Source organism: Bufo gargarizans, chromosome 5 (assembly GCF_014858855.1).
Source record: "Bufo gargarizans isolate SCDJY-AF-19 chromosome 5, ASM1485885v1, whole genome shotgun sequence".
Classification (NCBI taxonomy): Eukaryota; Metazoa; Chordata; class Amphibia; order Anura; family Bufonidae; genus Bufo; species Bufo gargarizans.
The window spans coordinates 429268444-429293930 of NC_058084.1; the positions used below are offsets into that span (position 1 = coordinate 429268444).

The 25487-nt window shown below is 42.3% G+C and overlaps 1 protein-coding gene across 2 annotated transcripts in view; it reads right to left on the bottom strand.

Annotated features, from left to right (window-relative positions):
• The window catches only part of NRP1 (neuropilin 1), a 161146-nt gene that overhangs the window by 79038 nt on the left and 56621 nt on the right, over positions 1 to 25487 (bottom strand). For both annotated transcript variants that reach the window (XM_044295244.1, XM_044295243.1), the window contains exons 5-7: positions 21904 to 22131; positions 5487 to 5642; positions 2756 to 2922 (exon numbers count right to left, since the gene is read on the bottom strand). In XM_044295244.1, the coding sequence (XP_044151179.1) occupies positions 2756 to 2922; positions 5487 to 5642; positions 21904 to 22131 (551 nt within the window). The remainder of the gene's footprint in view (positions 1 to 2755; positions 2923 to 5486; positions 5643 to 21903; positions 22132 to 25487) is intronic.

Below are 25487 nucleotides of genomic sequence, written 5' to 3' on the forward strand. Positions count from 1 at the left end.
TCATGGTATTGTGTGTCATCCTACTCACAAAAAGGCTTTGCTCTGTTGTCAGACGATATTCCCCAATGAATGCTGCCATTCACTGACATAAAATAATGGTATGAGAGACTAACATTTTATAGAAAGTTCCCGGGCCACGAATACATAGCCACTGTACTGATCATCCCGGGAAAGTAAACCTAATTCCTGCTAGTAACATTACTCTCTTGACTATATACCTAGGGTCCTTATCATTTTTAGCAATCTTTATCGACTGGGAAAGTAAATTTTCATGAATAATTCCTACACACTTTTACACTGTCTTGTTCTTCTAGGGCTGACTGATTACTGAATCTATCGTCATACTGGTTGGAGATCTGTTTTTCTGATAAAGAGCTTCAAATCCACAGCAAGGATATATAGTATAGCGCCAAATTATAAAATTCCGGTTGTAAGCAGCAACCACTAGAGGGTGTATGAGAGCTTTTAGCGTTAAACTCAATATATATCACAGTATGCAGTAAGCTCCCCCTAGTGGTGTTTGCAGTCAGACAGAATTTCATGACTTGTTTATGCAATGGATTTGATGCACCGTATCAGAGCACCAACAATTGTAAAGATATATGAAGAAATGGATGTGCACAGCATTTTCAATTCTCTTAGCAGAAACAAATACAAACAGTTTTTCAAAGTTAGACATTTAATTTATAGGTCAGTTTAAATATACCTAAACAAAAGCCAAACACAATGCACAAATGTCCTAAAGCAAGGGGCTCACTAAATAAGATAGATAGATGATAGATAAATAGATTGACAGACAGACAGATAATAGATAGAGTAATAGATGGATTAACAGATGTTACAAGCAATGGTTGTAGAACCACTGAATCAACCAACTGGTTTGGCTTTGGGCTAGACTTTAGGGGGTTGTCCTGGCAGCCGCTTGGTATCCCTATACAGGGATCTGGATTTTGCTGCAGGGGGAGCCATCAGTCCTCTACCTCTTGGAACAGTCTCAGTGTAGTTGGCAGTTAGCCCAATACGATCAGAGACACAGTCAGGAAACAGGCAGAGGTCAGGGCAGGCAGTGTTTGTGTGAATACATAAAACAAGTCAGGGTTCAGGGTAGGCAGGAAAGGGTCAATATGGAAAACAACTAAGGTCAGGGCAGGCAGCGGAGGGTTAGAGTCAGTAGAAAGGCAGAGGTTGGTACAGTGTTAGACATACAGAACAGCACACCTTCCTAAAGCTCATGCACCCCCCCATATAGAAAGGTTCCTTAAATACTGTCATGTGACCAGCCACTGGCTTGATGAAACCAGGGTATATGCTGGCTCTTTAAGAGCCGAGAATGGCAGGTTGCAGCCTGCAGAAGCCATATGGGACACCAGCGGATGGACCAGCTGCTGTAGCCAGTGGAGGGCAAGCAAGTTCAGGCCACCGGCAAAGAAGGAGAAGAGCGGTGAGTAACATGGTGATAGTTTAGATAGATAGATAGATAGATACTAAAATTTTCTATGATCCAATGTAACTCCAATCGGAGCTGGTCGATCCCAACAACAATAAAACAAAGACTCATCATACAAGAGCATCAATAATATATAGACAAAGGCTGAGGTCTTTTATCCATAATGACAGATTCTTAAGATATCGCTGCAATAACACCACAGCAGGGAACACCTAAATTAAAAATCTTAATTAAAATGTCCTTTGCATCCTCTGTATATGATGTAATATGCAAATACCTTTGCTGTAATTGCTTGGCACATTGCCTCTTTGTGTGATCTGACTCTTTTCTGTCGAACTTAATCTTATGCATAGTTTTAGACTCCCACCATCTTTTAGAAGCTCTCTATGTGTTCTCTTGATTCTCACTGATTAACTACTCTCATATCTGTAAACAGGACCAAGGGTGACTGTAGACCACTCAATCCATCATCCCCCTCTCTGTGGTGTTACTTCATGCAAAGCTCCCTCTTTCCCCAGGGTATGCACCATTAGCAAACAGAGGGGTATGTCCTGAGGGTCACTAGATGGCAGGAGAAGACAATAGATTGTATATTATATTCTGCACTGGTGTCTATCCAGAGCTCTAATGAGCTTGGTCCTCATTAGGGTATTTAGAACTGTACAGAAGACTTCAAGGAGCCACAACCACGAGTCCCACTACAATGATGCTATCTTTTACCTAGCTTTGGTTATAGGGGTTCAGAAAACCAATGTTCATATACCCTATTAGGTCATTTGAACTACAATAAAGGGAGGTACCCCCATTCATAAATATCATTAGCCAGTTAGAGAGTGGCTACAAAGGGTATGGTTCGCTCTAGAGGACCCAACAGATCTGTGTATTACATGGACAGTCCATTGATTTCAGCGTGCAGTGCTTCATTTCTCCTGCGGAGGCACTGCAGGGAAATTAAACACATGCTGTCATGTTTCCCCATAGGTGACCTCTAAAGAGAACAAAACAAATCATTTATGCAGAGTTCATATAATCATAAACTTATAAATAATATATTATTAGAACAAGAGGGGGTCTGCACATTAGGAGGAAGGTCCTGTTGGACCGAAAACCCGCTGTGATAAACTGGGTGTTTTTTTCAAGCTTACCTTGTTATGTCTGGATCATGAATTTTGGAAGTTATATCTTATAATAAACGGATACCCTAATTGCAAACTTCAATTTGAGTGCTGTGAATATTTCTACACATAAATAATATATTTATGACCCAATTCTATCATACATTATCTCTTTAGCATAGTTGAGACTTACCTGTATCCATTCTTTAACTGTGTCCTCACCAGGTGTCCATCCGTTCTCAGGATAGTTGAGTCTTGACCTTTCTGTAGACCAGTTGGTGCTATAATGTGAAGACGCTGTGATTTGGTCTGGAGTTATTTCCCCAGATTCCATTCCGAGGGCCTCTTTGCACTCAAAATCTTAAAAAAGAACACCATGCACAGGGTCAGGTTCTCTATGTAGAAGCCATCTTTGATACATTTACAACATATGTTACGGGTGATATGCAGGGTATCTGTAGACAGTAGCAGGACTATAATGTAGCATGGAAGTCCTTTAGTCGTTCATCCATATTTGAATTTCAGGGTTGTCCAGCCTGACACCCTCTTCCTGTCTGTGGGGTTAGGGTAATATATATGATGTTTCACTTGTAATTGAGGTCATATATGAAAGCTTTGAAGTTAAGCTGCTTTGCTGTTACTGCTATTATAGATAGTAACCTTACTTAGTGCTTTGAGGTCAGAACATTGCTCTTCCATGACAATAAAATGGAACTGCAGAAGGCCACATAATCTTTTCCAGTTGTTCTTGTGGCCTTTAGAAGTTCTAAAACTAAATAACCTTCCTTGGGATACATCAACAGGAAAATCACTGGTAAACCAGGCACAGGGTCTTGTAGGGCTATCTCATCTGAATGTATCACTTAGTGATCTGTTGCTTCATTCTAGAGAAAACATATTTTTACCCCATATACAAATGAGCAGTTAAGTGCACTAAAGTCCGGTCCAAGTCACTCTGTGCACCCTTGCTCCTCCTGCACCTTCTGCCAGCCCCTCCTTTTCCTTCTTGATTGGCATTGATGGCCAGGCTACCGCATAACCACCTGATTGACCCTGTCAACTAAGAAAAAGAGGGAGGGGCCGGCAAAGGAAACAGGAGTGCACAGAGCGACTTAGGCCGCACCGTTGCACTTAACTGCTCATCTGCATATGGATTAAAAGTATTTATTCTCCAGACTGAGGCAACGACTCACTAAGTGAAAGGTATACATTCGGCTGAGCTAGCCCTACAAGGCATTGTACCAATGAATTTAATAGTGACAGATTCCCTTATGGGCCCGTTCGCACAGCGGAATTTGACAGCAGAATTTTGGAGTGGACACCATTCCAAAGTTTTGACAGTGGCCGCATGGTGTCTGCGTCCAGTTGTTTTCAATGGAAGGCAGAGTTTCAGTTTGCGGGCCAATGGTTTGGAACCACAATTGCGCCAAGAAGGGACATGTTGCTTCTTGGCGCAGTGTCCAGATGGGTGCCCCTTGAAGCCGTGGTGGGTGTCCGCTTGCGGTTTAGCTCCATTCCGTGGAGCTAAACTGTGAGTAGCTCCATGGCATTTGAAGTCAACAACCATGGCGGCTTCTACCGCGGAGTATGAAGCAGGTTTTAACAGTGTCCAAATCTGCTGTGTGAACGTCCCTTAAAGGGGTTATCTGATCCCTGAAATGCCCCCTTTCCCCCCATATGCCTGGGCCCCTCACACACAATGTACTTAACTGGCTCCCTGGCTCACCCGCGATGCTAGGGAGGCTCGTTCCCGTCACTGCCTGGGGAGAAGCAGCGGCGGCTATGCGAGGACCAGGAGCGACACGGGCATGTTTGTGTGATATATGAAGATGATTGTTACATATTGGCTCTTATGCACATACTGTAATGCTTAAAATACAATACTGCACATGAAAGCCCAAACTATTTAAGACGTGTGTGTCTATATGTCTTACTATTCTTATATATAGTGTTGGGCTTGAATATTCGAATAGCGAATATTATTCGCGAATATCGGCACTTCGAGAATTCGGGAATATTTAGAATATAGTGATATATATTCGTAATTTCAAATATTCTAGATTTCTTTTTCATCAGTAACCTCCCTGCTTCTTGCTTGTGGGCCAATGAGAAGGCTGCAATGTCTTTGTCTGAGCTTAGCAACATCCCTAGCAACCAATAGGAAAGTTGCCTCCCCCTTACTATATAAGAACCTCCCCAGCAGCCCTTGTATGCAGTATTTGGCAGATCTGAGAGAGACAGCGGTGTCATTGCTGCGCCCTCTGCTTTCCTGTGTCATTACCTTAGATAGTTAGTTAGTATATATATATAATATATAGTTAGTGGGAGATAGTCAGTGTAGGTTATATCCTGATATAGTGTAGCTGATAGGTTCTGCTGTCCATACATACATGCTACAGACATAGTGCTGAGATGTTATGTAGTCAGACCTGCTAACATGTGAAGTTGCACGTATTGCGCCAAAATATTCACATCATTGGTGCCGATTTCGCAATCTCGAATATATTGGAGCCCTCTATCTGCATATAAAGCCATTGTAATGTTCTGCCGTGCCGACCATTTTCTCCAGTCTCAGGAAACTTCTAGCAGCTTGAAAAAATGTAGTTATAGTGACCCACGCCTGTATTTCAAGCACATTACACGAATATTACATTGGCAATTTTTTGCGATTAAGAAAATAATCTCGAATTCTCGAATATATGACGAATATTCTACCAAATATTCGCAAAATATTGCAAATTCGAATATTGCCCCTGCCGCTCATCCCTACTTATATAGCTGGTACTGCTGTATATAGGTTATTTCTTGGCGCCATATAAGAAAGTGTAATATCCTTGATATGATCTGATTTCTGTAGACTTTCTCCAGTGTTGCACATGACTGGCTGTGCAGTAACATACATGACACGGATGAACAATGCTCACCTTTCTCTGCGTTGCTCTGTAGTACAGAATAGTTTGCAGAGAATCCTTCCTTTGCTATTGCATTGTCTGCATGAAAAACAACGGACATGATTCCAGACGAGGCCCTGACTCGCCCGGGGTTGTTCTGTCCACAGTAACGTCCAATGTGAGGCCCCACTGCAAGGGAGAAGAAAAAAGTTTGGTCAGAACATAAATGATGCTTGGTATAAAAAAGAAATAAAAAATGAAAAATGTATTGTCCTTCTATAGGCAAGTGTAAGAAATAGGGACAACAATTTAGTGTCAGACACCACACTGCAGCCAGAGAGGTCAGGGAACAGTTTCACGTCATGATCCTCTATACTAATAGATACCGATCAGAAACAAGATAATGGCCTACTGTTGAGCCAACCTGAGCTAAGAGGCCTTCAATTACCGACGTGTGTTGCCTTGATTCGTCTCCGGAATCCGCAAATGTTTCCCAGGAGAAAATAAAATGTCACAAATTGTAAAAAAAATTATTGCAACTTTTTTTTTTACCATAGGGAAACATTAACATCATGCATGGTGGGCACATTCACACGTAGAAGATATACTGTGGACTTTCCATCTGGATTTGGAGGCAGAAAATTCACAGCATATTACAATATGAGACTTAAAAAATCTCATCCACACGTTGCAGAAAAAAATTTACATGGAAATTTTTAATCTGCAGCAGGTCAATTCTTTCTGTAGATTTTTTATGTGAATTTCATTATTTGTGTAACGGGCAGTGGGGTGGACATGCTGTACCAAGTAACCAGTTTGACTTTGGGCTAAACCAAAGGGCGTTATTCCTGGCAGTCCCCCGGTTTTCACCCTTTGACCCTTATACAGGGATCTGGTCTTAATTGCAGGGGACCCACCAGGCTTCTACCTCTTGGAATAGTCCCAGTTGTTGTGGGCTGAGCCACGGGGGTCAGGGACGCTAGTGTGAAGCACTGAGGAATCAGGCAATACACGTAGTCAGGAAACAGGCAGAGATCAGGGCAGGCAAGGTTCATGAGAATTTGTGAAAGTAATCTGAGGTTGGAGCAGGCAGCAATGGGTCAATAGAAAGGCTATGGTCAGGGCAGGTGGTGGATAATAAAGAGTTGGTAAACAGGCAGAGGTACAGTTCAAGGGCAGACAACCAGGAACCTAAAGCCAGGCATCTTTCCCCTGGGAAAGTCATGGACTAGCTATGGACAAGATAATAACTTAGGGGCTGTAGGATGCACCCAGTCCCTGTTGCCTAAGGGAGCCCTAAGACTGGTCCCTCTGACACAGTAGAGGACATCTGTACACTATTTAGGGGGACTTGCTAAAACTCTGACTATTTCTAATATGATGTCAAAAGTTACATCTTTGACCAGCCCTAAAATAATATTTGATAAATTAGTTTGGCATTCTGCGCACAGTACTGCAGAATATGTTGGTGCTAAATGAACAATCAAGCCATTTCTAATATGAATAATGGCATACAGTTGAGCAAAGAAGAAAAAAAACTAAAAAGTTGACATTACATAAAAATCTCAGAAGCCGATCTGTATGAAGCTCTTCCCCCCATGGTGTGTACACACAGTGTGTATGGAGGCAGCACAGTCTCCATGGTCATCCTTATGTGTGCTGACCTAATAAACTTTTTTCTGTTCCAGAAGTAAAACCTACAGACACAGTCCTAAAGATTGGGCTGAAAGTCAAACAATAGATGTCAGCCGCTGAACTCAGGTGCCTTCACTGAGATACACACAAGTCAACCATTGAAAGCCGAACAGAAGAACCTTGTTGGGTCAGGAGCTGAGATTGAAGAGCCTGTTTGTGACTCACTGGTTTATAATTTTCAAGAAATTATTTGGGATGTCTACATTTAGTTATGATTTTGTTTTGCCCCCTGGACATCTCAGTACTGAGCTGTGTCTATGATTACTGTACGGTCAGGAGCCGCCAAGACAACAGCACACAAAGAAGTATTGAATTTCTCTGAATAGGCAATCCCTGTCCAGCTAATGCAATATTGATATGTGGTGAGATACATAAGGCACAAATAATTAATAAAGCACATATAAGTCTATCTATCTATCAATCTGTCTATTATCTATCTATCTATTATCTATCTATCTCATATCTAATTATCTATCTATCTATCTATCTATCTATTATCTATCTATCTACGGATGTGGCAGGGTTAACACATTATGAGACATGTTATCTAAACTAAATGCAACTAAATGCATTAAGCAATTGCTTTTCAATGAGTTAAGAAATTTGAGTTAAGAGTTAAGTTGTGTGTGTGTGTTACCCCTGCTACAGCTGTATCTATCTATCTATCTATCTATCTATCTCATGTCTATCTATCTATCTATCTATCTATCTATCTCATATCTATCTATCTATCTATCTATCTATCTATCTATCTATCTCATATCTATCTATCTATCTATCTATCTATCTCATATCTAATTATCTATCTATCTATCTATCTCATATCTAATTATCTATCTATCTATCTATCTATCTATCTATCTATCATCTATCTCATATCTTATTATCTATCTATCTATTTATCACACGTTTATATCACATTTTCAGCCTATTGTTGTCAGTCCAATTCTTACACAGAATTTCTATAAAGCTTCTAAAGTGTTTCTATGTTTTTCTAGACATATTAAATCTATGAACCGTGGCAAATCATCCACTTACATTCCCAGTGTATATATTATTAATGCTTATAATTAACAACTTCAGCCCAAATGTCTAGTCAGAGATGAGAGGAAGTAATTAAACTTGGCTTATCTCTCTGTAGCTAATTATACACATATATTTCTATGACCTTTCCCATTTCGCTCTATAAAAAGGCTCCAGTTGAGAAAGCCCCTATAATGTCAGCCCGGAAAACAAACGGCGGAAGACTTTGTTACTTGTCGATAGGGATGTACAGTGAAGAATCTGTACGTGTGATGGTCTGTCTGCAGATTAAGCAATACACAGGACAGGTTTATGTGGTCGGTATTTATGGACAGGAGCAATCCTGTCTATCTTCTATATCATCCTTCTTCACCTTTCGCTTTCTAAAACTCAACATGGATAAAACAGAATTCATCATCTTTCCCCCATCTTGCTCAACCCCCCAACAGACCTATCTATCAGGATCAATGGCTGCACACTCTCAACGGTCAACCAAGTCCACTGTCTTGGAGTGACCTTGGATTCTGCCCTCTCCTTCCGACCACACATTCAAGCCCTTTCCACCACCAGCTGCCTCCAACTCAAAAACATCTCCCGCATCCGCGCTTTCCTTAACTTTGAATCTGCAAAAATACTTGTACATGCCCTCATCATCTCCCGCCTAGACTACTGTAACACTCTCCTCTGTGGCCTTCCATCTAGCACTCTCGCACCCCTCTAATCTATTCTCAATTCTGCTGCTCTACTAATCCACCTCTCACCCTATTACTCCTCGGCCTCTCCCCTCTGCCAATCCCTTCACTGGCTCCCCATTGCCCAGTGAACTCACTTTAAAATACTAACAAATACATACAAGGCCGTCCATAACCTGTCCCCTCCCTACATCTCTGAGCTACTTTCCCGATACATCCCCACACGCACTCTCTGATCCTCGCAAGACCTCCTTCTCTCCTCTCCTCTTATCGCCTCTTCCCACAACCGCCTCCAAGATTTGTCACGTTCATTCCCCCCACACTCTGGAACTCGCTACCCCAAGATATCAAACTCACCTACAGTGGAATCCTTTAAAAGAAACCTGAAAACCCACCTCTTCAGACAAGCCTACAACCAGTGACCCTGCTGCCTCTATACCGCCATGACCAACTTCACCCTCACCTACTGTGTCCTTCTCCCATACCATGTAGATTGCAAGCCCTCACGGGCAGGGCCCTCTCTCCTTCTGTACCGGTCTGTAACTCATCTTATTTATGATTAGTGCAATTGTCTGTATTATGTATGTGCACCCGTTATCATATGTACAGTGCTATGGAATGAATGGCGCTTTAATAATTAATAAGAATAAGAATAATAATCCTATTAGAGATGCTGTCATTCTAGAAGCCTTGTTCTCTGAGCACCTAGAGGTGGCCACAACATAGATGCTGCTGCTGTTTGGTCTGCTAGACCTATGTCTTCTTCAACAAAGTCATGGCTCCAGGTCAACTTTTGGTCACCCAAAAATATAGATTGTCTATTTTTTGCCCGTTTCTCTATAGGGAAGTTACCTAAAAATTGCATAAATTGGTCGGTATTCTTGCACTCAGCACTTTTAACTTCTTCTACCATTGAGAAATTGGAATAAGATTTAAAGAGGACCTGTCCACTCTCCTGACAAGTCTGTTTATGATATCATTGTATTGGAGCGTAGTTCTCAGCATTGGGCATTTCCTATAGTGTTCTTCGTAGAAATGTTTGACTAGATTGACGACTGTGATTACCAGTTGGGAGTGTGTCCACACAATCTGGACAGTGTCCAAGTAGAGCTGACTGTTTAGAGACACAAAAGGAATAGTCATACATTTCTCTTTTAATAGGGCATCTGTCAGCAGATGACACCGGCTAACCTGTTACATGTGCACTTGGCAGCTGAAGGCATCTGTGTTGGTCCCGTGTTCATATGTGTCCGCATTGCTGAGAAAAATGATATTGTAATATATGCAATTAAGCCTGTAAGAGCAATGGGGGCATTGTCATTACACCTAAAGGCTCTGCACTCTCTGCACTTTGATTGGCAGGGCAAGGTGTGATGACGTTTACACTTTCTGGCCCTGTCAAAGGGCAGAGAGAGCAGAGCCTCTAGGTGTAATGACAACGCCCCTGTTGCTCCTAGAGATTCATTTGCATTATAATAAAACATCATTTTTCTCAGCAATGAACATGAGACCAACACCGACGCCTTCAGCTGCCAAGTGCCCATGTAACAGGTCAGTCAGTGTCATAGGGACAAATCTGCTGACAGATGCTCTTTAAACTTTCCTGTAGAACTCAGCCTAAGGGTATGCCAGCGACATTGCCATGTGCATGGATGCCATATAGCAGTAGACGGAATCCCTTTGGGCTCATATTTTATAATTACGTTTTTCTTTGTATCCTAGTCCAGCTTCTATTCTTGAACTATTGGCATGGATAACAAAGGATTCCAAGGAAATCCGGCATTAAAAACAAATGTGGATTTTTTATTTTAGACCCCACAACACAGAGGTATTCTCTGTAATTTCACCATATGTTGGTATAGGGAACGGAGACCATGTGTGCCTCCATATAACCCCTGCGTGCACAGCTACGCCCTGTGCAGGATGCTTTACATTACTTATTGTAGCACGTTAATGAGGAGGACAATTCTCACTACTCAGCAAAATGACAAACCGGAAACATCATTGTCTCCACCTTTATTTACAAAACACCAACAGAGCGATGGTACGTGAGTAGGGCCTCATGCACACGACCGTATTTTGTTTCCGTGTCCATTCAGTTTTTTTTGCAGGTAGGATGCGGACCCATTCATTTCAATGGGTCCGCAAAAAACGCGGACAGAACTCCGTGTGCTGTCCGCATCAGTATGTCCGTTCCGTTGCTCCGCCAAAAAAATAGTGCATGTCCTATTTTTTTCTAGTTTGCGGACAAGGATAGGCATTATTACAATGGGTCCGCAAAAAAAGCGGATCCGCAAAAAAAACGGATTCCATATAGAACTGCATCAGTTTTTTTTTGCAGATCCGCAATTTGCGGACCGCAAAACACATATCGTCGTGTGCATGTAGCCTAACATATAATAAAATAAACAATAAAATGACATCATCGTCCCTTTAAATACGTTTTTATTTCTCAGTCTGCAGCTTTATATTACTGAATATATTCAGGAATAATGGCCGAGCAGACTCTAAGTCACATAATTAATTCATTTTCATCGTTAAGTGCACTCCTTCCATCGACTCCTCAAAATAAAAGGTTAAAGTATCTCCGCTTCTATTACCTATAAATTGGATCTGATTACTTTGTGACATAATTGGACAATGGGGAGCCAGTGAAGGGATTGGCAGAGGAGTAACAGGGTGAGAGGTGGATTAGTCGGGCAGCAGAGTGGAGGATAGATTGGAGGGGTGCTAGCTGGAAGGCCACAGTGGAGAGTGTTGCAGTAGTCTAGGCAGGAGATGATGAGGGCATGTACAAGTTACCATTTCAGTCCATATGGAGTGTTGACATATGATCACCTATGACCCTATGGAGCTGGCCATATGGACTATACAATGGCAGGCCCATCTCTCTGATTTTATCAGGATTGGCTGATGTTCCAACGTGGATAAGGGGACCCTGACCTTCCTGTGGATGGTATGTACCTGCTAATGGAAGAACAGGACACTCTCCTGCCAGTAAGACGTTAGGAAGTGGTAACATCTTTCAAAGAGGACCTGTCACCGCTCCTGACACATCTGTTTGAGTAGCGACTCGTAATAACAATAGAGATGAGCGAAGTTTTACAAAATTTGATTCGGCTGCTTTGCCAATTTTTTTTTAAAAAGCAAGTTTTTTTGTAAGTAGCAGGTGCAATGACAGAGAGCTGCGATAGCGCCGCTCCCCATGATTGTACCCCCCAGATGCCGCGTTCCTACATGATTGCAGCATATGAGTGTAAAAACGGTGTAAAATGAACATAAATATTTTTTTTTAAATCATACTTACCGCCTCCAATTGCTCGCGACGGGCCGGCCGCCACCATCTTGCTTGAAGATCTGGCGCAAAATCTCGTGCTCTCCGAGATGACGTCATCACGCCCGCCGGCGTGGTGTCGTCATACATCACCGCTCACGGGATTTCGGCCAAGATCTTCAATCAAGATGGAGGTGGCCGGCCCGTCGGTGGATTCGATTCGCTCATCTCTAAATAACAATTCTGGAGCAGCTATTCTTATAACTCTGCGGTGTGCCATTCCTTTACTATTCCTACTGGAATGAAGGTCCATCTAAGACAGGGATGCCCAACCCGCGGCCCTCCAGCTGTTGCAAAACTACAACTCCCAGCATGTTATCAGCCTACAGAGGGGCATGATGAGAGTTGTAGTTTTACAAGAGCTGCAGGGACGCAGGTTAAGAATCCCTGATCTAGAAGTTACCAGTTGAGGGTGAGTCCTTCCACAGTCTGTCAGGAGCAGGACTGACTGGATAGTGTCAGGCTGTGCAGGGATACACCTCCAACTGGTAACGCCCATCTGGACCTTTATTGCAGACTGCTAGTAATTTATTCATAACTTCTAGGAGGAATAATAGATGATTGGCACAACAGATAGATATTCCAGAATTGTTATTACATGAGGAATGTAAGAAGCTACTAAAACTGATTTCTGTTTATTCGTACCAGCCAGGTTGAATAAGTGGTTGTTTAGTCCATCAAATTTTTATATGTCCAGAGGCAACGCGTCAATAAGAGAAACGATCAAATATCAGCCATACATTTGGCCTTACTACAGTGTTTTTCTTGCAGAAATCCACAAAAAGGCAAGGAGAAGTAAAGCTAATGCTCCCTGGCAAAGTTATATCAAATGTGTGACAAACAGCGCCACACCGGTCTATGGGTTGTTCCCGGTATTGCAGCTCAACTCCTTTGAAGAGAATGGATCAAAGAAGCAGTACCTCTGACCACCTTTGGACAGGCATGGCACTGTTTTTAGAAGATATCAATTACTTATATCACAACTATAAGAAACTATAGCCTAAAGAATAAAATAAATAATAACTTTTCTCCCTATAAAAATAAAAATAACAAATAAAGAGCAAAGACACAAAGAGCGCTGCACAGTAGTGTTCCTCCTCTCTCACAGCGCCCATAAATCTCCCAGGGATTGCCCTCAGATTGCATTAGCAGCTCTTTCACGTGTGAAGTATTGCTTTATTAAGCTGTTTGCTGGGGTTTTTTATTCTCTGCTCCTGTTTGGATTGGTCCAATTGTAACAGTCTCCAGTCCATCATTTATATGTACGCATTACTTTGAAAAGTGCAAGTCTCAGTGACAGCAAAGTTAGACAAGATGCAGAGGAAGTTGAGATAAAAGAGATTAATAGAGTGTTTAATTTGCTGTGGCATTAACATCTATTGGAAGACGGCGCTTTCTGCGCCTTCCCTCAGAAGGCTGTTTATTTTATTGACTCAAGCTCTGAAGTCGTGCCAAGGCGATGGCTCCGACACTGGAGTCATCCTCCAAATGACATCCCTCTCCCAGTATTACTCCGAAGCCCCTGTGGGCAGGAGAGATGGGACTGCAAACAACGTCTGAGGAAAGCAGCCTTATTATTTGTATTATTACTATAATTATTCATCCTACAACAAAGTCATTCAGGCAAAGTGTCCGTCCAGAAGGTCAGTCCTGACCAGTGTGTGCTTCATGCCCGGGACGTCACATCTCATGACTGACATTTCTATGGACAGTAAAACCTACTCTCGAGATCTGACCCTGAGACTAAGGGATTTCAGGCTCTTCTCAGGTCCCGGAATTTATAGCTGAACGTACGGGGCCATTCAGAGAAGATTCTCTCATCATTTACTTTCCACATTCTGCTGCTGATGTGGCCTGACTGTTACTATGGATGTGTGCGCCTACTAACCGCATAGGAGCATGGCCGATATAGCGCATCCATTGCCATGCAACTGTCTATCTATCTATCTATATATCTATCTTTTATCTATCTCATAACTATTCTATCTATCTTTATCTATCTATCTATCTATCTATCTATTCTATCTATTCTATCTATCTCATAACTATTCTATCTATCTATCTGTCTATCCATGTCGTATCAATCTCCAAGTACCCATGTATCTATCTATCTATCTATCTTTTATCTATCTATCTTTTATCTATCTATTTTTATCTATCTATCTATCTATCTATCAATCATTTATCTATCTATTTTTTATCTATCTATCTATCTCATAACTATCTATCTATCATTTATCTATCTATCTATCTCATATCTATCTATCTATCTATCTATCTATCTCATATCTATCTATCTATCATTTATCTATCTATCTATCTATCTATCTATCTATCTATTCTTTTATCTCTAAATGCTTCTAAAATTTCTTTGTTTCAAATCTATTTTCTCCTTCCAAATAAATAATGGGTGATAGTATAACCCATGCGATCTTGGCTGCATGACACTGGCTACTTGTTTTCCACCTTAGGATGTGTGAGTGACAACCTGGCGATGTGTTCCGGCTGCAGCATGAGGTGAGAAGCTTTAATCAGCGCGCCGGCTGCAGATTGCTCCAGCCAGAGACCTACAGCTGCGGGTGCAGAATTCTATGTTGTGAGTCTCAGGGAAGGAGGTTTTTAGCTAAATGAGGGAGCCAGGCACCTGTGCCCGCCTGCTCCCCGCCTGACCTCAGTGTAAAGGACGAGCGGACGTTTGCTGATTTTTTTTTTCCATTTCTACAGGTTGGTCTTTATCCTCATCATTAGTCTTACGACCTAATTCCAGCAACATTATTTTTATGGATGAGACCCCGAGGGTTAGATGCAAATATGTGCGCTGGAGGCCATGAATAATGTATGCTGGAGTAGCAAGTGAATATCGCGGTGGTTAATTATCTACACAAGTGAGCCACAGGTGAAAGAGAATGGAAATTGTTGATCAACCACACACTGTGCGGCAGCCTCAACAATATGGGCGCCTACATAAACATCCGGGGATCTGGCTATGCTGAGGGCTGGATTAAAGGTCACCTTTTACTTTTAGATGAGCGTAGAGATAGCTATACACAGTGCATGGAGATGGGGAGGAGGGGGGGTTGTCCGCCCTGCAAACTATGTCAGCCATATACAGATTTATCCTGCCACTCTTGTCTTCCAAGAAAGGGAACCAAGAACTAGTCTGTCGTACCCCTAAGTGACTACTTTAGATGAGGTGGGTACTTCTTGATTGATCTCTATGGTTAGATTAGGGGTTTATCGCCATGTAGGACAGAGAAAGGGGCAAGTTGGATTTCCAAATGTCTGCCAGCGGGGGACAGCTGTAAGGTCCCCATTCAACTTAGACCTCATGCACACGACTGCAGTTTGTGGGCCGAAAAATGGATACGGTCATGTGCGTGAGGCCTTCCCATTTTAGCAGGATATTCTAATGCAGGGATCAGCGACCTTTGGCACTCCAGCTGTTCTGAAACTACAACTCCCAGAATCTCCCTTTCATTTCTATAGGAGTTAAAAGAACAGAGGAATAAGTGTGCATGATGGGTTTAACTTAAAGGGGTTTCTATCGAGATTTTATTACTGATGACCTATCCTCAGGATAGGTCATCAGTATCTGATCGGTGGGAGTCCGACACCCAGGACCTCCGTTGATCCGCAAAACACAGATGGTGTCCGTGTGCGTTCCTCAAATTGCGGAACGGCACGGACAGCCATTGATATAACTGCCTATTCTTGTCTGCAAAACTTGTCTGCATCTTTTGCGGCCCTATTGAAGTGAATAGGTCCACATCCAAGCCGCAAAAACTGCAGCTGGGATGCGGACCAAAACAAGGGTCGTGTGCATGAGGCTTAATGCTGATATATGGCGCTACCTTTTATCATGTGTACTAAAGGGTTATCCCATGGTTAGGGGTTTTCTGAGACTTCATAACTGATGACCTATCCTCAGGATAGGTCATCAGTATCTGATTGGTGGGGGTCCAACTCCCAGGACTTTCGCCCATCAGCTGCTATGAGCGCCGCGGCCTTCGTCAGTCACACGGCCTAGGAGCAGCTCAGCCCTATAGAAGTGAATGGGGCTGAGTGTGATACGAAGCACAACTGCTATAAAAATTACGGCACTGTGCTTGGTGAGCACAGAGAAAGCCATGGCTCTCACAGGAGCGTGAGTGTCTTCTCAAACAGCTGTGTGTCAGACCTCCACCAACCAGATACTGATGACCTATCCTGAGGATAGGTCATTAGTATTAAAATCTCATAAAACCTGTTTAAAGGCAGCTTTGGGGGCATTTTTTTATTATTGCATTTTTTTTTTTTTTATGTGTTCTTTATCAGACATTTTAAACAGTTTTTCCTCTACAGTTTTCAGTTTCCGTGCATCTGCAGACTGTTGCTTTCCACTTGACTGTAAATCTGTCGGATAACTGCTCTGTGGGCTGGATCTGCAGCCGTTATCTGTAATTTACTACAGCTCATGAGCACTTTCTACACTCTTATCAGTCTGGCGCCATTTCCTCAGGGCATTAGCCCAGTTGCACACTGCGCCGACCCACAGCCACAGTGCCCACTCTATAAGCATTACTTAGGGCGTTTTAACCCTGTGCCACAACCTTTATTATTTCTGGCCTCCAGCCCTCCTCCTCTCCTCTACTCAGTGCGGCTCATCCGGTTCTCTGAAAAAGGCAAACTGCTGAAAACGTTCAGTAATTTTAAACTGGATACCGCTTGTTTAATAAAAGTGAAGAAATCCAGTGGAGTACAGGAGTTTCATTTTCTACCATTGCTACTCGGCCTGGGAACCGTCTCCTGTTACCTGCACAATTACTTAATTGGAGTGTCACCTAACCTTTGTATGAGAGTTTGTGAGCTGTCAGGAGTTCAGAGATAAGGGCTACAGATCAATAGAGCAGCTCTCTCACTGTAAAGCAGAAAGCAATATTTTGCAAATGCACTGAAACTGAAAGCTATAGAAAAGAAATTGTTGAAAATGTTTCTAAAATTTTTAGCTCCAAATAAGTAGACTGCAATAATAAAAAAATAAAAAAATAATTGTCATCAAAGGGGTCCATAGGTTTTAAAGCTCCTAGATTCCTTTGCCGAATCTGTTACCTACCATGTGCTGTTTATTAGATTGGTATTTTTCGGTGGAAGAGGGAAGCTTTGGGCCCCTCTCAGACACCAAGACCCATGTACAGCTGTTACCTCTGCATCCCCATATGATCATCCCTCACTAACCTGTATTGTCTACTTCACTTTTAGACACGTATCTCTCTAGTAGAGGCAAATATTACGAAAAGTAATTGTGGAAGTTGGAAATGTTCTGGCTCTAGATTTTACAAAAAATTATATTAGACAGGAAACATGGGGTATGCTACTGTTCAGGGGGGCATTAAATAGACATAACTACTATATGGGGGCACTAAATAGGCATTCTGCTATGTTGGGGCACTGAGGGGTGGGTTTTATGGTGAGTATGGGCTAGCTGTGGGAAGGGGAATTGTGGGAAAGTTTCTGGGGGACGCATTCAAAAATTTGCTATGAGGCTTTTCATTTTCTAGTTCTGCTGCTGGGCCCATTGTCTCTTTCCAAGCATCGAGAAGTTTCCAACTCTCTATTAGACCGCATGTCAGGAACTCAGACAATAAATGCTAAACCCACTATTCTGGGTATTTTAGAGAGACTTATTATTGGGTATGTTTTTTGGGGGTACAAGGAGCCCTAATCTTCTTGCATGGGAGCCCTCTGTTTTCTGTGTCTGGTAATCTATGAGGCACCAGTAGACCTGAGCCCTTAGGTATATGAATATGACTTGGATTCTATTCGTTATTTCTGCCCAGTCACTGAAATGTAAGTTCTGGTAGAAAATTGGAATTTTACACAATTTTCTGTAATACAAAACATTGCAGGGTACATATGGGGAGGGAAATGATGGGCTTGGGTAAATCTGGGTACAGAAAAGAAATAAATGTGGCATTGGCGTAACTAGAAATTAAAAATACTGTGGCTTGAACTTTCTATTTTATTTTGTTATAATTTTTTTTTTTCTATCCATCCAGAATAAATAATATTAAGTCACGGTTTTGCATTTACCACTGAGCACCACCGTTACCCCAGAGGTGTGCCGTTCAACCCTTTTGTCTAATTGATGCGTAACTAGAAATGACTGGGCCCCAAGGCAAATTTTTGAGAGGGCCCCTTCAGCGACTTCTTCGCAACCCTCTCCTCCCCTGCACCCCCCACTTCTGTGGCTAGTCATGATAGCTCAACCAGACGAGGCCCAGCAGCCACGCCGTCTGTTTCCTACAGTGTCTCTGTATATAATGTCATTGTATAATACTGTAGAGGGGGCCCTGACAATAAAATCTTTTAGTCCTCCTCCTGGGTGGGCTCTTTCTGAGTTGGGGCCCCAAAGCAGATGCTTCCCCTATAGCTGCACCCCTGAATTTTAGTGTTGTTCTGTGGGTTTCATTAATATGATTTGAGGCTGATACCGTTTCTCACACCCCTGTTGCCATGCAAGCTTCAGCTGTATAACACATTGGATTTCTATTATTCTGAGAACTAATTAACATGTAAGAACTCTGTCTTTGTTCAGGGAAGGAAATGTTCTTGACTGTAATATATTGCTCTGCGGAGGTGAGAAATGTCATTAGCTGCCATAGACAGCGGCAATAGATGAGTTTCTGGCGTGTTTTGGAAATCATATTTTGCAAGGAAATGGGAAAAATTCTGGACAGGAAACACGATATTAAATCTGGATCTGCATGGTATAACAATTGTGGCTCGCGGACTATATTCCATGCAGACTCTTAGCACAAGCGCAATACACATTTGGGTGTTAGTAGGCTTAAAAAGTGAGAATCCCTCTTACTGTATACTGTAATTTTCCAGGACTGGTGACCCTTCCCCGACGTAGCAGTTATTCAGACATTTCACATGGGTGACAACTACTATGGAGCTGTAATGTGGCCACACACTGGTTGTCACACACCTATTCTAAACACAATGAAGAACAATGCAGGTTTTTTTTGTTAAAGGGAATGACCTATTGTTTAAATGTTATGTATATATTTTTTATATTTTTTGGTGATTTTTGTTTTCACTTTCCATGTCACTATCTATATTAAAAAATATCTAAAATCATACAGTTTTCACACTGGCCACTAGGTCTAATATTATGTTGAGACTTTATGTTCTGTCCAGGTAATTTGTTAGAAGCTATTGCATTATCATCACAGGCAGGATTACAATGGCAGATATCATCTCTGTACAGATAACCCATGTTCCTCCATTCACAATTGGTGACATCACAACTTATCATCTCCCTCCTGACCTCTGCACAGGTCACAGAGCATGCCTACAAAACTCTCCCATAGATTTCAAGCAGCTCCTGTCTATTGTGTCTAGCAGGGGTGCACCTAGCCTTTCTGCTGCCTGAGGCGAAAACTGAAACGGCGCCCCTCCTTCCCCAATGCCAATTTCTTAACCTAACCCCTTCCCTTCAGCCAATGGCCCTTCGGCTGCCCCTCTCTTGCCCCTACCTGGTGCTGCCTGAGGCGATCGCCTCACCTGGCCTCATTGGTGATGCTCCCCTGTGTCTACGGTCCATGTAGCTGCTCTCAAAGAACAGAGGTGCACCACCAATGAGGCGAGGTGAGGCGATTGCTTCATTCAGCACAAGGTAGGGGCAAGAAGGGGCAGCGGAAGGGGAATTATCTTTTCTGCAGTACAGTATTAGGAAGCACAGTGGGCACAGTATGTGGCGCTGTATTACCCTGTATGTTTTGTAGTTCTGTATGTAAAGTAGGGCTGGAGGGAAGGGGTTCGGTTAAGAAATTGGCATTGGGGGGTTGACGCCGTTTCAGTTTTTGCCTCAGGCAGCAGAAAGGCTAGGTGCACCCCTGAGTGTGAATCATGAAAAATTCAACACTTCACCAATGCATGATTTATTAATTTTTTACTGTGGAACGGTGAGATATGGAATCCATATTCCAACCTTCAATGACGTATATGCTGCAAATTTGGCTCCATTATATAAAATGCATCCATCTAGTCACAAGACGTGTAAAGCTCGGAAATACGAACCTGTCGCCGGTTTAAACATTTGCAGCTATCACATCTGAGACCGTGAATGGACTTTGTAAGCCGATCCACACGTCAGATTCGTATCTATGGAACATTTATACAACTTTCTGTACTTTCACACAAAAAGCTTTCTGAGATGTTAAGTGCAGTGAGTGGGAGTGAAAATTCACCATTGTCCTCTGGTGTGGTCAAAGTGTGAAAACTCTGCTTGTGAATGACGCCTTTTGTGTTCAGCGCTGGGAGCAAAATCCTTGCAAACTGAATGTAGGCCAGTCGGTTGCGCATTACCGCTGGCAGAATCTACAGCTAGAATAACACATGTACAGGAAAATTCCCTTTAGAATAAAATAAAAAATCCAAAAAAAAAGTTGTAGTGTAACATCTTTTCATGTTCTAGTTGGGCCTTTCTGAATTATTCCACTCTACATCTTTGGTCTTCCTTTCCAAAGGTCACAACCACAAATGGTTGTCAAGAAGATGCCATCCTACTTTCCATAGACTGCCTATCTGAGTATAATAGGAGTTCCGTCAGTCTCAAACATTTTATCTAAAATCACTGGACACTTTAAAGGGATTCTCCGGGAATAATGATTTTTTAGTGCCCTCAGCTTGCCTATGTAAACAGAAGATTCATAATTACCTGCTCCACGCCGCTCCGGTTCTACATGCTTCCTCCCGCATGTCCATGTTCTGGTACCTATGCAGTTTTTACCTCCTTCTCAGCATGGGCATGGTCACAGGCTCTGCTGCAGCCAATGACTGGCTTCAGCGGTTACGTGTATGTGACCATGCCCAGGCTGCGGTGGATGTAAACACTATGCGGGGACCAAAACATGGAAATACCCAAGGCCTCACAGAGGACCAAAGGTTGGGGAACAGGTAAATATAAATCTTCTGTTTATGGAGGAAGGCTGGGTTACTTGCAAAAAATCATTATTCCCAGAGAAACCCTTTAAGCCCCAATCCACCCGAGAATATCTCCAAAACCACATAAAGTGAAACAGCATAAGCTTCAATTTCTTTGTAGCCCCCGTAATGTTTCAACACAAAGCTAGACCAGCGTTAGCGCTCATTCAAATGACTGTATGAATGAATCCTCATCCGCTCCACAATTTTACAGAACGCGTGCAGACCCATTCATTTCAATGGGGCTGCAAAAGATATGGTGTCCTGTCGGCATGCGTAGTTCCGTTCTGCGGCCCCGCCAAAAATATAGAGCATGTACTATCCTTGTCCGCAATCGTGGACAAGAATAGGCTGGCCCTGTATGTTCCGCGGACCACAAAACAGGGCACTGTCGTGTGAATGTACCCTTAGGGCCCTTGTACACGACCGTATGCCCTTCGAGACATACAGTCCGTGAACGGGCCATATGTCCCGGAGCGGCATCAATCGTGCGCACGGGAGTACACAGCTCACAGATAGTATGTCTCGGAGGGTATACGGTCGTGTGCAAGGGCCCTTAGGCTGACACCAGAGAAGCAGAAGTCTACCTGACAACAGCCAGACCTTTTCCTACCCTTGCCCGTGTTATTAATCAGATTTTTCTAAAAATCACATTTAGGCAGAGAACCTTTTCAATCATATCAACTAAAACGTACACTTTTAATAAATGAGGCAGACTTTAGTTTTCATCACTTACCTTCTGGAAATCCATCCCATATCTCCAAGTAATCATATCGACATGGCCGCCCTACTTGAGCATTAGTGTCTGGCTCCAACTCAAAGCTTTCAAATTCCATAATGATCTCCGACATCTTTGGCGCAAAAATAATATAGGTGCATTGGGCATTATTGGGGTATTTCTCGGGGTATTTTGGAGATTTGATGACTCCGTTGGCTGATGTAAAGTTCTGGGAACACTCTGGACCTGTAGAAAGAGCATACAGTATGTATTATTGAAAGATAAAGCACTTTTAATATGAAGAAAACCTAAGATTTTATTTCATAGTACCACAGGTCTCACAGGGGTTCTGCAGTAACACATCTCAACAATCGCGCTAGTCAAATATGAATTTCCATTTGTACGTGGCAATTTAAGCAGAAGGATTGTGACAAATATTAAGTCATGTGGGAACAATAAAAATCCAAGTTGTAAAAATTTTGACATATCCCCCGAGATATAATTATAGGCCCTTGAATCTCAAATCTTTAAAGCTACAGGTTGACAGCCATTTATTTTTGAATTACAGAGAAATCTCAGCACAAGTGGGCGCGATATAAAATCTGCAGAGGGTGCTTTTTTTCCCCCCCATCTATGTTCTTGCAATGTAGATCCTAACATTACCAGATGTGACCTCTGCCTTTTAAAAAGTTAATGTGAAAAGTAATTCTTGGTCGTAGCCCGGCTGAGTGAGTGTTTCTGAGAGATGTTGACACAGGTGGGGCAGTAAAGTATTTCGTATAGGTCGTGGGCTTGATAAACTGTGTGGTCATAGGCGGTGTGGCCCATGGTCTCCTGACACCACTGTTCAGATGCTAAGCGTTAGCAAACTGGGAGTATTAGCCATAGTCAAATAAGTCTGAAACAGGTGGGGCAAATAATATCCAAATTATCCAAACATCCTGTTTATCCCCACAAGATACTGGAAATAATTAGTTACTCAGTTGTAAGACATACATTTGTTGTCAAAAGTTCTGAAAAGTTTATTCAGGATGACTTAAAGGGGTTATCCAACCCCTATAATGCCCCCCAAAATGCCTGTGCTCCTTACACGGGTTATACTTACCCAACTCCTCGGCACCCGCGTCTCGCTTCTGATGCCTGCACGGCCGCCGCTGCATATCCCCGTCGCACAAATCAAAACACCCACCGATGTGGAGGGCAGCCAATAGCAGACTGCGATGGGAACGGGCCTCCCTAGTGTCACCCGCGATACTAGGGAGGCTCGTTCTAGTCGCGGCCTGCTATTGGCTGCCTTCACCCCACCCCCCAATCGCTGGTTATTTTGGAGGATGCAGCGGAGGCCGTGCAGGGTTAAATAACCCCTTTAATTTATTGATATGTACACGGTACCCAGCAGCTCTTACTAAGTATATTGGTTAACCATCCTTCCATTTTGTTCTCTTCTCAACCAGATTAGTTATATGATATATAACTGGATGCCATGAAAGGAATTAGAAAATCAAATTCATTCAGTAAGGGTTGCAAGAGGGTGTTCTTTGAAAGATATTTTGTACTGATAAGATGTATCAGTGGTATACTTGTCATATAAGCATCACGGGCTCCTCGCAGCTTACCAAGCACAGCGCCATCCATTGCATAGTGGCTGTGCTTGGTATTGCATCTCAAACCCATTTAATTGAATGGGACTGAGCTGCACTTGGACCATGTGACCACTGAACATGACATTACTAGCCTTGGAAGAGGCTGTGGAGCACCCCTGCCTCTTCAAACAGTTGATGGATGGGGGTGTTGGGAGTAGGACCCCCACGATCAGTTATTTATTACCAATCCTGTGGACAGGCCATCAATATGGAAGACCCAGAAAACCTCTTTAACTATACAGCTGTGCATTATGGAAGGAATTTAATAATAAATTCAGTAACAGTTGCAGGACAGTGTTCTTTTAAAGATGTATTGTACCCTATTAAGATGGATCTGTTCTGTAATTTCTATTAACCGTGTCAATTTTCCTAAATATCTATCACTATCAGGGCCATCGTGAGCTATGGGAATCTCAGCAGTTGTATATTTATGGTAAAAGAATAAATTAATTCAGTAAAAGTTGCCGGAGGGTGTTCTTTGAAAGATGTATTGTACACATTAAGATGTATCTGTTCTGCATTGCCTATTATTCATGTAGTTCATTTTCAGGATATCAAATTCAAATTCAAAAAAGCTTTATTGGCACGTCCAAGTAAAACATTTAGCACTGCCAAAGCAAAAATAATAGGTATTAATAGTAGGTATTGTAGAGGGGGGGGGTGTTTGATGTGGGAATTAAAGGGATGTTGGGATGTGGATGTTGGGGTAAAGAAGCAGTATAGAGGAATAATAGTCCATAGTGTCTCAACATATAGTGGGCAGTAAAGGGGTGGGGTTGTAGGGGCAGTATTGGGGCATAACAGTCCATGGTATCTCATCTTCGTCTCAGTTGGTGGCAGGTGAAGACATATTGGGCAGCGATCTCCACAGTGGATTCCATATATATATATATATATATATATATATCATTGACAGGGATGATATGAATTAAGGCATCTCATCAGTGATATATATGTCGTATATATGAAGACTATATGAGCTTCTTGGTTAACTTGCTATGGTTGCAGCACTAAACCATAGCTTTCTAAATGAGGAGGGTTAGTATGGCCTTCCTTGAAGTCTTAATGGTAACAATATTGAGTGGGGGCTTTGAAACACAACCCTAGCAATTATGAGTGAAAGGATGAGACTTCAGTTTTCCTATGGCCCCTTACATACCACAACATTACATTTTAGGCAAACCTTTAATTATCTGTTGTTCTGGGTGCTAACATTGATAATTAAGGGGCAGTACATTACTTTAAGGGAAACAGTCAATGCGATTTCAGCATCCATTTGAAGAAGAAGTGATGGTGATTTTGCACATCACCCCCTCTGTCTATAAGGAGGTGCAGTATAAACGAGAGAAATCTACAAATCCAACAATTTCCGCCTTTCCTAGTTCATATCACAAACAATACAAAACCCTTTAATTTTCCTGCAATATTTCCTGAAATCCTATTCGATATTGGATCTGACCTGCGCTGTATACCCCTAGTGACTATATAGAACTACACATTTCTCAAAGCCTGACCACTTCATCTCATGAACCCTGTGGAAGGTGCTCAGTGATTGACATAGTCTTCTGCCACTAGAACTCATTTCAGATGGTTGTGTTAATAAATGTAGACTGGGTTATGCAAAGGAATGAAGGAACATATTATCAGGTCATAGCAACTGGATTAAAATACTTTATTGCCAGTCAGCAGGGTTTGATGCCATAACGAATGCAATCAGCACAACATAGATATAAAAGCGAGAAATAAAACTGAGATTGTGAGGACCTGGGGAAAATTCAATTGATTTAGATGGTCCTGAGACAAATATCATTATAACACATGCTGTGGCTATGAGTAGCTACCTTGATTTAATGAAGCTTTCTATTCCTCCGTTATTTCTCGGTACACGGTGATATGTCACTTTCTTCCACGCATCAAGTCAAATTACTTGTTTAAATGCACATCAAGACACAGCAGGTT